This window comes from Nicotiana tabacum, chromosome 8 (genome assembly GCF_000715075.1).
Source record: "Nicotiana tabacum cultivar K326 chromosome 8, ASM71507v2, whole genome shotgun sequence".
NCBI classification, from domain to species: Eukaryota; Viridiplantae; Streptophyta; class Magnoliopsida; order Solanales; family Solanaceae; genus Nicotiana; species Nicotiana tabacum.
Genome location: NC_134087.1, coordinates 167,682,458 through 167,695,382, shown reverse-complemented (window position 1 = coordinate 167,695,382; position 12,925 = coordinate 167,682,458). Strand labels below are relative to the sequence as shown.

Sequence of the window (12,925 nt, the reverse complement as noted above, 5' to 3'; positions counted from 1 at the left end):
TGATATTAAATTTTGAGTAAAATGGGGTTGTCAAGTGTTAACTGTTAGGGGTCGTTTGGTAGGGTGTATAAGAATAGTGTTGAATAATGTGTACTAGTAATGCAAGCATTAGTTATGCAAATATTATTTATTATCTATTGTTTAGTGTAGTGTATTAAAATTATAATGCATTGTATAATTTTTTAAAAATAGTTGCTTACAAAAATACCCTCCATATTCTCTAGCTTTAAGGGACTTTAAGGACAATTTTGTCTTTAACCATATTAATGCATGCATTAAAGCCTTGATATTACTAATGCCATGATTTTCTATGCATTACTTATGCATATAATAATGCCAAGTATGTATTAGTTATACATAAGTTGAAAAATGTACCAAACAAGATATTAGTAAATCATAGAGGTAATGCTTACGTTATTTTACAAACAACCCCTTATAGTAATTGTTTGTCCGACTATACAGGTACTAGAACTCGTACATTTCAGTAACACAACTGTGATTGTAACCTTACATATATAAATAACTGGCTTACGACTGAACTGAAGTTGCTGTATCAGTTAACACAATGGTGTGCTACAATTTGGTAGTCCAACAATCACCTCCAATTCTGCTTCAATCACTGTATCCCTCCAAACCCAGGTACAATCTCCACTCTTCTTACCTCTTGTTTGTTTTTCAGTTGCTCTCTTTCTCTTTTCTTGATACAGATTTTCATTCCCAAATTCAAGATTTCTATTCTGCATTATGTCTAATCATTAATTCTGTGATCTATTAATATAGTACAGTGTACCCGTTTTTTCTTTTTCTTTATGGTTGTTCACAATTGTGTGGTTAATAATGCAAAAGATTTGGTACTAAACCCAGACCCAATATGTACTACTGTAGTAGTTAAGAAAATGAGTAAAGAGAGTTGTAAGAGAATTGCTTACTCACTGATTTTAGTACTTGGGGGAAATTCATGTTAAATTCAGCCAGCAGCCTGTCTTGTTAAACCTACCACTTTAAATCAATGGTTAGGAGCTTCATTTCTTTTTAGGTATGATGAGGAGTTTTCTGAAATTAGGATGGTAATACTTTTGTCAATTTTGTTGAGGATATGATCTGATCGGATAAAAGAGTAGGGATGACACGATAATGGGCATTGGATTACATTAAAAAAACATATGATATAAATAGTCTATCTTGATGGTGCTCAAGGTTAAAGAAGATGGATTTTACAGGCTTCTCAATGCTTGTCTCGATTGAGGATAAGGTGCACGTCATACATACAGTGGAGAGAAATAGCTTTGCAGTAAAGAAAAGTTTTGCACCTCTGAATCGGAAGTACGTCTAAGAGGGTATTTTCTTGTGGTGTGTTGAAGTTGTCCTATAGAAGGTTTTGCTTGCATTCTAAATTTTGTGCAGGAATCAATAGCCTAAAACTGGCCGTACAATCATCTTAGGTTTTGTATTAGATTTATGTGACTGATGTTTGCTTGAAGGTTCACTTTTCTTTTAATCACGTTTCATTCTTCATGTAATGGGGATTGTTCTTCCTTCCTTGTAGGGGGATGCCTATGAAAGTGATGTCCGGCTGCTGTAATGAATGTCCTATATCTAGTAAGGTTGCGGTTAAACAAGTCTTTTCAGGTCTTGCAGCATCGATCCTATTTCTCTCTCAAAGTAACCTGGTTAGAATCTTTACTTTATTTGCTTACTCCTGGTTCCAAAAGATAAAGATATTGCATGAGAAAAATCCTATTTCTCCGGTGCATTTAGTGGCACATAAGCATTTGGTTGATTTGATAAGACTGTTATGACAGTTGAAGGTCAAAAATCATATTTTACTCTATGTTATCAAACAAAGATATTTTTATGGCAAGCATGATTTTTCAACTCAGAATGTGTTATATCATAAATTAACCCAAAGAGCCAAAATTCCAGAAATTTTGTTAAATTTTCAATCGTATCTTCATTCTCTTGGTAGGCTTTTGCAGCAGATCTTCCTCATTACAACAGTGTGTCCCAACTTGCAAATGCCATAGACAGCGCACCGGTTCTTCCTCTGGAGAAGGGAAATGATGGTGGAGGTGGAAAGTTGATGATGATGCGAGGCATGACAGCAAAAGACTTTGATCCAATCAGGTATTCTGGAAGATGGTTCGAAGTAGCTTCCCTTAAACGTGGATTCGCTGGACAAGGTCAAGAAGATTGCCACTGCACCCAGGTGAACGTTGAGAGTGTTAACACCTGAAAAATTGCCTTCTTCTTATTATGTCTTTGCATATATTTTGGGTTCCTTGGTTCTTGGACGCTCATACTTGAAGATTTCTTATTTTGGAATGGTTTGTCTTTGTTCCAAATTATTTCAGGGCATTTACACTGTTGATATGGCCGCACCTGCTATCCAAGTAGACACATTTTGTGTTCATGGAGGACCTGACGGCTACATCACAGGCATAAGGGGAAGGGTTCAATGCCTTACCGAGGAGGATAGGGAGAAAAATGAGACTGATCTAGAAAGGCAAGAAATGATTAGGGAGAAGTGTTACCTTAGGTTTCCTACATTGCCGTTCATCCCAAAGGAGCCTTATGATGTTATTGCAACTGATTATGACAATTTTGCACTGGTTTCTGGAGCTAAAGACAGAAGCTTCATTCAGGTAATCAACTGTTTCTCTTTGATATCTGCCGTGAGTCAAATGATATTTTCTCTCTCTTCAATATGTGAGAATACATCCCTGAAATGAGCTTCTCATAGTTTCTGCATTTTTCGTGTTCAACAGAGTGTACCTCACACTTGACCCTTTTTTTTCATTATTATGAATTATTTACTAAAGAACTGGGTCACCTGACCTTGGGGTTAATGCTACTACAACAACAATACAATGACACCAATCAGGGAGCAAATTAGAAAAAACTCTTTCTTATGAAGAAATTACAGCCATATTCTCTTGGGAAACTTTTTCTTTTGTGTGAAAATAGCGGGAAATTAATCATATCGGGGCATCTATAATGCTAAAATGTAGGCTCGACTGCTATCATCATCCTCGATAGTTTCTCACAATGCCTGCAGTGCCACTCCTTCCCAGATTTTCACGGATACTGTCATCAGTATTCAGCTCTCCCCCATAGGACTTCAGCGGCCTGTTTGCTTTGCTGAATCCCTTGAGTCGTGCTAGACTTTAAGTCCAATTCTGTTGCCACTCAATCTCTGGAAACTGAAGCTGTATAATTTGCACCATAATACCCAACAGTACTCCTGTAACCACCACTTAATAACTTGATGTCTAAAGGTAAGGGAGTACCCTGTACTCCCAAAGTAGAATCATAATCGACCTCATTTTCCTTGCCATCTCTCCAGTCAGAAGACTGTTCCAGCGATTCCTCAGATATAGTAGTACAGCAGTAGCATTTTGAAGAAAAATTGTAGTCCATATTTGTCATCTTATTATCAGTAGTTGGGCTGATTCAAATATTACTAAAGCCTGAATTTGCAGTTTTCAACTCTCAAAAGTGCTTGAGTTTATCATAGGACAAAAATTTATCTGATGTAGTAATGATTGATAAACTGATTGATCTGCGTTTCTTTCCTCGATCAGATATACTCGAGGACACCTAATCCAGGACCAAAATTTATAGAGAAATACAAAAACTACTTAGGTAGTTTCGGATATGATCCAAGCCAAATCAAAGACACGCCACAAGACTGTGAGGTGAAGTCTACGAGTCAGCTAGCAGCAATGATGTCCATGCCAGGAATGCAACAAGCTCTAAGCAACCAATTCCCTGATTTAGAGTTGAAGGCCGCTGTTGAATTCAACCCATTCACAAGTGTTTTTGAAACTCTCAAGAAGCTTGTTGAGCTTTATTTCAAGTAGTGAAACCTTTCGAGTTTTATGACATATATTTTGTATCCTTGTATAGTTCATATTTTTATAGACCAACCCCACTCCAATTTGGTCCCTGAAGCCTCAGGTCAGCTATCTTTATGACTTGTGGGCTCTAACACTTGATAATGCACATTGAAATAAAGTTTGATTTTGAATGAAATATTCTCCATAATTATACACTATTTACATTATATAAATTTTATGTGTGTGCGTCTGTGCATAAAAAAAGATTTTTGGGGGCGTGGAATCTCAGTGTGGAATCATTGCAGGAAAAGAGTAGCGGTTGGGAACTAGAACAAGATTAAACCTCTAAGCATAGAGATGAGTGTTTGTTGTTAGCCCCATTTCTTCAGTTTTTGGATTGGATTAAGGAGTTCCATGTTGACGCATCACTCTATGCCATTGGTTCCATCCCTGTTGGGTAGGTAATTATTCGCACCCTCTTTCAACTAGTGTTTCATGGTCACCATAGAAAATTTGCAGCGGTTTGGTGCAATAGCATTTGTCACATTCAAATTAGTGTTTTATGTTAGGCCTAAGCAAGAGTTTTACGGCCCAGGCCAAATGGAACTTGGTGTTTAAGCTAAATGTCAACATTCAAATATAATTGAAGAAAAGGATGGAGTCAGTTTTTCTAATAGTTTTTTCAATATTGCAGTTAAAAACCATTTTATTTACAACTTTCTTCACCTTCAACAAGCTGATGTGATTTTAAAACTTAATAGAATTTTTTGTTAAAATGTAGTTTTATCCTTCATTACAAAATTACCGCTAATTATTTTATGTTTCATCATTAATAACGATAAAAGATAATATTCTACACGTTGTTAAGATAGCGGCAAAGTCTTAATTGGACGAATAAATATGACAAATTAAGCAAATGATTGAGTATTCGATATTAATTTGAATGAGACGAGGAAGAAGTACCAGTATTTAATATACAGCTGGCTCTGATAATTGTGAAAAGAGAGCAAGCTTCCCATTCCACTCTTTTTTTTTTATCCCTTTACCCTGTTCAGTAGTAATACCCGATAGAGAGAAATACACTATTAATTAACACCGTTTAATTGAAATTCCCTGTTGTTAATGGTGAGCCATTTTCATTTCAGAGTAGACATGTTAATATTTGTGAAGATATTTCATTTCAGAGTAGACATGGTAATATTTGTGAAGATATTTCATCTAACCTTGGTTAACTCTTAGGCAGTTGTAGAAAATTGTGGTGGATGCTGTTTTCAGTAGTCATTCATTCTAATATAAACCTAGAAAATTGTTCGTTAATTTCTTTCTAGTTAAAGAGGGAGCAGATAATGTAAATGAACCCTTCATATGCGATGTGAGTGAACCCTAACAAGTTTAAGAACATAAAAAGCCGAGCATGGTTGCGGGCCTATGGATGCTCCAGCAATTAACGCATTGGGGATAATCAGTCCGCCATGATGGAAACTAGAAATGAATGGCGATCTGAGTTACATAATTTCTTTTTTCAGAAAAAAGAGGTCAATTACTTGATATAAAAACATTAGTAAGAAAAAAGGGAGGGGGAGATTTGGTGGGGGAGGGGGTTATAACAGTTTGCTAGCTGATATGATGGCATATTAGTTAACAACTTCATCATACATAAGAAAAACTGCTGCATCAATTGGTACCACCAAGCCACAGTAACCACTTCATTAGAATTTTTTTTACCTAACTACACAGTGTCATTTTTCGGCGAAGGGGTGACACCCCTTGGACGAAGGTCGCTCTGCCACTACTTGCCCTCTTACTAGGCAAAGATAGATCCAGGTATATAGTTAATGGCTTAGGCTTCATAGTTGCTCTGAATATGGCGACGAAAAATTCTTTATTTGAGATAGGCAGCCCATGCACTTTCTGATTCCTCTTCTTGCAAGAAAGAGAATATTTCTATAGGCTACAACTTGTCACGACAGCTCTCACAAGTCTCGCCAACTTGCAGATTTCTACTAGCAGTTACACCAAACCAAAGCTTGGATCATCGGCCAAAACCCCCAAAAAGGAGAACAGGGAGCAATAAGCTGATCCCAGCAGGTGCTCTATGGTATAAGTTGCAGAATGTAATGAATCAATTGCAATGTCCACATTCACTTACAGGAATCTAAATGCTGATATTCAAGGATTAGGCATTTAGACAGGGCTTTCAGACAGCTTTGAGAAACCAAGCTTCTTCAGGCGATTCTTTATAGGGCCTGCCCAAGTTCTGTCAGCATCCCCACAATTTATGTCCACAATTTCCACCATGTAAGGTCCCTTTCTCTGAGGTTTCTGCCTCACAGGAGTTCCATCAACGAAGACATTGTCGTTTTTTAGTATTGGAATTTGATTAGTTTTTCGATTATAGTGCTTTGTTTTCCTGACAATTTCAGGGCATTTCTTATTGTCCTCAGACATCCCACTGCTGCTTGCTTTGTCACTCAATGTTCCTGGCTTCACTCTTTTAGGACTGGTTGCACTTCCAGCAATGAAAGAACTAACAGTAGGAGACTTACTTCTATATGAAGCCGGTGTCTGAGGAGAAAACTTCTTAGAATCTAATTCTCTTGACATCAAGGAACCGATTGTACCAGTTGTTCCAACTTTAATAGAACCTCCACCACCCTTATTGGCTTCCACTGTCTGAACCATTCTTCTTTCAAAATTTTCTAGGATTGTCTATCAGATATTTAATTCAACCCTGCGAAGCAGTAGCAATCAGTTCATGAGCAAATAAATTATGCCTAGATTACTAAAATCATTGTTTGGCACGAGTTTCACTACAACAACAACAACCCAGTGAAATCCCACAAGTGGGTTTGGGGAGGGTAGTGTGTACGCAGACCTTATCCCTACCCGAGGGAGTAGAGAGGCAAAGAAGAATATAACAAACGGCAGGCCAGACTGCCAAAGAGATACATTCATAAGATATCACAAACGGCAGGCCTAACTGCGAAAGAGCTAAAGAAGAATCTAAGAATACGGCTTCCTCCAGACAAATGCCAATAACTTCACCTAGATAAAATCCAAACACAGAGGAACATCTATTATCTATAATGAGAGCTCATTATTGGCAGATAGATAGAAGACAAAACTTCAAGTAGCATAGTAATTACTCAAACATTAAAGAAAATGAACTTCACTGCCCTACAAATTTACTAAAATATGAGCGAGGCTTCTTGAAATTTGGTAAGATCACAACTAAAAGATATCCAAAACGGATTCTTTGCGGGGTAGCACACAGCTGGGCAGAAACTTGTACTCCATTATCCAGAGGCTAAGTTGCTCGAACTCGGGTGCGGGTATCCGATACGGGGACGGATCCAAGTATCAGATTCGGCGAAATCTAAATTTTAAGATTCGGGGGTGTGGATCCGGATATGGATACGGGTGCGGGGATTCGGCTAATAAAAAATAGAGCTATAAAAATATTGTAAATTTTGAGAGATATTCTATGAAAAACTTACATGAATATTGTAGAATTCAATCTTTCATTCTCCAAGATGGACATTATTCTTTCATCGTCCTAAATCTGTTTTATTTTTGATTTTGAGAAATCAAAATCTCAATTTTTCTCCCCAATTTGTCAATGGACTCCGGTCAAAGTGTCCGAAGTCAGTTGACTGAATCCGGGACGTATCTCGTCCCCGTCTTGTATCGGGACAGGGACTGCACCAAAATCGAAGAGTCCGCGCAACTTAGTCCAGAGGTAGTAATCCCCTAGACAGAAACTGAGTGTTATCTTTACAAACATCTACAGACCAGATGTATGTCCTAGGGTAAAAAATGGAAAACAAGTACCAAATTACACCCATAGTCACAAAAGGAAAGTAGATAAGTATAACACCAAATCAAAACCTAACTCTAAAAGATACATTATCTGGTCTGTTCCAACCTTCATCACCTGGAAAGCTTCTTAAACGGGGAAAATAAACAATGAAAAGAATGAGAGGTTTAAAAGGATGGAATAGCATACATTGGGGGAAAAAAAAAGCAGCATGATATTAAATGAAATTATGTCTCCGGTTTCTAAAGTGCTGAAAATATTTTCCAAATTTTATATTTCTCTACCAAAAATAATCCGAGCAACAACAAAGCTAAAGTTAACCAGCCGAGCAATGGATTCAAAAGTAAAATTCTGCTGGAGAATATCCAGAGAGAAGCAGTTGACAGAAGATGAACCCATAACTGTATACTAAATGGGCAAATCATCTCCTGACTTTACGGCACCAAAACCATACCCATCTCCCTCCCAAAAGGTCATCCCAATCAGCAAAAGAGAAGAAAAGAACTTAGTAAAGAAAGAAAAATCAAGTTTTGCATCTACATTCCTCATTAGAGGAAAAAACAATTGAACTTTTTTTCAGAAATCAAAAGAAGAGACAGATCGAAAGACAACAATATTCTTAAGGTAAAATCTAAATAAATAACTCGAAAAGTCCAACAAGAAGCTGACAAAATGAGAAGTATTCAGTGAGAATAGAGATTCAAAGTTTACCAGAGAAAATGTGTCAATTGAACTACTCAAAAGTTGGAGAAAAATAATCACCCAAATTAGTTTAGACAGAAAGCAGAAGTATGCAAAATACAGTGGCAATTTTAATAAAGGTGCACGTGGAAGCTCAGATGTCGCAGATTTCATGTGAATTTGTGTCACTTTCAAGATATCTTAATTATTACGTAATGATGCGTCCCTACTTTTGGGTCAAACAAAACAAAGCTGTAGATGGGACATCTGATATATGTTAATGCGGTTAATTTCTTGCTCTCATGCGACTTTCTTAAGTTGTGCGCTTCAAAATTTTGAAATTTTGGAAACAAATTTCAATTTTTTTGCACAAATACTGTGTTTAAAAAAAAAAAAAAAAAAAAAGAGTTAAAAGCTTCTAAGGGACTGTGCGTTTCTCTGATACCGATACGACGTCTAAGCATCTAGTAGCATAAAGTTTTGCATAACTATATGGAGTTTGATTTTTTGTTGAGATTCTGCATTACTAATATGGAGACAACTTAACTGGAATCTATGCATTCTTTTATTTGAGATGAAATATGAAATAAAGAATATCTGCATTAGGAACATAGTAGTATTTAAACTCAATATTCTTATAGTAGGCAATCTCTATTAACAATCCATGTTTTATTAGTCAACATATAATGTCCCTTACATTTTTTTCCATCACATAAAAATCGTAACATTATTGAGGAATTGACGTAAGTCTTAACTGATATAACTAACATTAATATAAGCAGACATCTAGGAAAAAGCTGTGAGGAAAGTTGTAAATTAAAGTGGCAAGGAAATTTTGTATATGAAATGATATTGGAAAGAAGATTGATTGATTTTGTTTGATGATTGGAGTATGTCCACTCTTTGAATAATGAAATCTTATTTATACATAAATAATTAAAATTTAAGTCATATACATTGACATCGTAATTGACTTTATTATCATAGTGTGATTTTGTTTTAGGACTTCTTTTGTCTTACAATAGCTAGTTTAATGTACCTATTAATATTGAAACCACCCAAGTATTATAGTAAAATATATAATTAAACTATTTAGATATCCTTTTGGGAGAATATAACTTAGTAACTAGTATAAATAAATAAATATGTCAACTTCTAGTTTTGTTTGTTTCTTTAGATGGCATTTGCGCATCGTAGATGGATGTATAATAGGAATCATCCTAATCATGTGAGATTAAGGATGAATTTAAAGAAGGGGTTACACTTGATGATTTTCGTACTGAAGGAATTATTAAGAGCCCTTGTGTGAAATGTAAGTGTGTTAAATTATTTTATATAAACGTGTATTATTTTTATTTCATGACAAGTATCATATTGATCTTGATGCATGACGACAAACTCAGCCGACTCCGGAGGATATGACTGCAATTTGGACATAGGTGGCCGGTGGCGTGAATAAAGGTATAGACATTATGTAATTATCTATTTTGGTATTAGTTTGAAAGTTGCGTGTTCGTTTTCTTACTCCTTTTACTTTCTTTTCTTTATTTCTCGTGAAAATAAATAAAGGTCGAGTCTACGAGATTGGAGTACAACCATCCTCCAATCATCCACCAGCAACATTATTCACTGGTGCATCAGTTTTCCAAGAAGACACAGAAGCTATGCATCAAAAAGTGGATCAAATGTCGCAAGAATTTCAAGCAACTCAGGCTTTGATCCAAAAATTATTAAAAAGAAAAACAAGAAAGGCAGTCAAGCTGTAATGGAGTCTGAGTCTGAGTCTGAGGAGGAGATTGAGTCTGGCCAGGATTAATTATTTGAACGTCTTAGAACTGAAGTTAGAGACATGTTTAATTTATGTTGTTTGATTAGTTGGTTAGATTGTTATATATATTATTGTTCATTTTGTAGTATATATTGGATTTGGATTGTTATACTAGGTATTTGTTTGGTTGTTAGGTGTTTGGTTGGTTGTTTTATTTGGCAGGTGGTGTAATTAAAAATATAGCAGAATTACGCTAAAAATTTTCCAGATTTGTGACTGAATCAGTCGCAAATTTCACCAGAAATTACCCTAATTTGCGACGAAATCGGTCCAAATATTTAATTTGTATTTATTTTGATTAGCGACCGAATTAATCGCAAATATACCGACCAATTTGGTTGCAAATAACTTAAATTCAAACGTGCCTTTATTTTTCAGTTTGCAACCAAATCCGTCGGAAATTTCGACTGATTCGGTCGCAAATATTTTGCGACCACGTATTTTCTGACCGACCTTTTTCAGTCAGAAATCCGTAGGGAAAATACGATTTTCGACTGATTTGACGATCGAAAGTTGGCTTTTTTGTAGTAGTGTAAGCTTTAAGATATATACACTGACAACGTAATTGACTTTATTACCATAGTGAGATTTTGTTCGCATGACGAATCGAAGATGCTGAAGCAAAAATTGAAGATGAAAACCCTCAATCGACATGAAGAAGAAGAAGAAGAAGAAGAAGAAGAGAGAGTAGATATTTTATTTATTTTGAGAGAAAGAAATGAATCTCGCACATGTATCTGAAAGTTACAATTTCTTATATACTACTAACACAAGTTGCAAAACTAGAAAAAATTACATGAACTAAAAAATGGTTACAACTATGATACAACACTATACGCAAACTAATACAACTATCGGCTCATCTTATTGGGATGCTGGATTGAAAATGAGCTTTGATTAACACCCCTTCTCAAGTTGAAGGGCAAAAATGTACCAAGCTTGCCCAAAATGTGATGATGAGGAGCTTCAGACAAAGGCTTGGTTAAAATTTCTACCAGTGTTTATCTAAACTTCAAACAAAATAGAGAGAAATCAAACTGGAAGTCAAGCAATCACGGATATAATCACAATCTATCTCGATGTGTTTCGTACGATCATGAAAACTAGGTTTTTAGGAACATGTAATGAAGGTGGCTGCTACAAAAGTTGGAATTGGACCGGTAAAAAATAAATTCATATCACCAAGTAAACTACACAGCCAAAAAACCTCAACAATGACTTGCCTAAGGGCCCGGTACTCTGGTTCAACAAAAGATAAAGATATTGTGAGTTGTTTCTTACTTGGAAACATGACAGCTACCAAGAAAGAGAAAATAACTAGTCACATATTTGCGAGAAATGGAGCAAGCAGCCCAGGGACATGTTCGATATCTGATTCTTTCGATGGAACTGATTTTGTTCTTTGGCGTAAAAATATGTTAGTCACTCTCTCTGCCAAGAACAAGATAAGGATTAGTACTTGAGAGTTCCCCAACATATCGTAGATTCACCTTGTTACCCTTTTTAGCAGAGCTATGGTACCATGTTCGCATGAAGAACAGAAGATGCGAAAATAAAAATTGAAGATGAAAACCTTAGATCGACATGAAGAAGAAAAGAGAGCAGATATTTTATTTCATCTGTGAGAAAAAAATAAATCTCGCACGCGTATCTGAAATTTACAATTCCTTATATACTACTAAAACAAATTTCAAACCTAGAAAAAATTATATGAACTAAAAAATGAATACAACTATGATACAACACTGTACGCAAACTAATATAATTATCGGGTCATCTCATTGGGCTGTTGGACTGGAATTGTGCCTAGGTTAACAGATTTAGCATGTTATAACATATTTCTTTACTCCAATGAAAGTTCTTGTTATTCAACCTAAGAGTACTTATTCTTTATGCAACTCTTACACTTTATTCAAAATTACGTCGTTTTTACAATTAAGTGATATATATATATATATATATATATATATATATATATATATATATATATATATATATATAAAAGACTAGCTAACTAATGTTAATCTAACATTATGATATGTCTAACTTCAATTTTCCTGACCAAATTATCTTATTTTGGCAATGAAAGATTTAGTCAAAGCAAATATCCTTTGCTAAGAACATCCTTTGCCTTTAAATGACAATGTTATTAAAAGAATTAAAGGCACGAGAAATTATCATTGACATGCATTTCTTTACTATATTACAAGGAGTCTTATTTATATTTATAGTCTATGCAGTATATACTTATATACCAATGTGGACTAAGTCTGCTCTGATATCATGTGAGAAGTAAAGGCACGATAGATTATCATTGATATATGTTGTTTTACTATATTAGGAGGAGCCCTATTTATATCTATATTCTACACAATTCATACTACTCATATCTTAATATGGGAATAAGCCTCCTATATACATTATTTCTCTAATAGTTATGCTACTAACATTCTTCAATGAATAAATTTTTTTTATGGAACCGAGTGCATATGTCATGAGGCATATATAGTGACCGCAGTCTTTAAGATATTCCAACGACTTACTTTTGATTTCAACTTGTGTGGAATATAGCTGATTGTAATGACCCAGCCTGTCGTTTGAGCATTTGCATTCTGTTCAACTATTTGAAGTCTTAAATAGCTTTATATGATGTATTATGACTTTTGTGAATCGCCGGTTTTGGTTTTCAGGTGATTCGGAATTGATTTGGAAGAATCATTCTCAACTAGGAAGCTTTAAGTAAGAAGAGTTGACCAAGTTTAA

At 35.3% G+C, this 12,925-nt stretch overlaps 2 protein-coding genes across 4 annotated transcripts; one reads left to right on the top strand and one right to left on the bottom strand.

Annotated features, from left to right (window-relative positions):
* Positions 1–480: 480 nt before the first annotated feature.
* Positions 481–4,041, top strand: LOC107803353 (chloroplastic lipocalin-like). Its single transcript, XM_016627049.2, has 5 exons — positions 481–639; positions 1,547–1,670; positions 1,967–2,206; positions 2,352–2,642; positions 3,582–4,041. The coding sequence occupies exons 1-5, from the start codon at positions 566–568 to the stop codon at positions 3,858–3,860; spliced, it is 1,008 nt and encodes a 335-aa protein (XP_016482535.2). The 5' UTR covers positions 481–565; the 3' UTR covers positions 3,861–4,041.
* A 1,411-nt stretch (positions 4,042–5,452) lies between these two features.
* LOC107803350 (uncharacterized) lies at positions 5,453–8,529 on the bottom strand. Of its 3 annotated transcripts, none has more exons than XM_075219868.1 (2): positions 8,365–8,529; positions 5,453–7,586 (listed from the first exon to the last, which is right to left on the bottom strand). In XM_075219868.1, exon 2 carries the CDS (start codon positions 6,516–6,518, stop codon positions 6,021–6,023), a length of 498 nt encoding a protein of 165 aa, XP_075075969.1. In that variant the 5' UTR covers positions 6,519–7,586; positions 8,365–8,529; the 3' UTR covers positions 5,453–6,020. The 3 variants fall into 3 exon arrangements, with proteins under 3 accessions (XP_075075969.1, XP_016482532.1, XP_016482533.1); XM_016627046.2 differs by having other exon boundaries at positions 5,453–6,567; positions 8,365–8,528; XM_016627047.2 differs by lacking the exon at positions 8,365–8,529 and having other exon boundaries at positions 5,453–6,567; positions 7,334–8,353.
* Between the last annotated feature and the right edge of the window lie 4,396 nt (positions 8,530–12,925).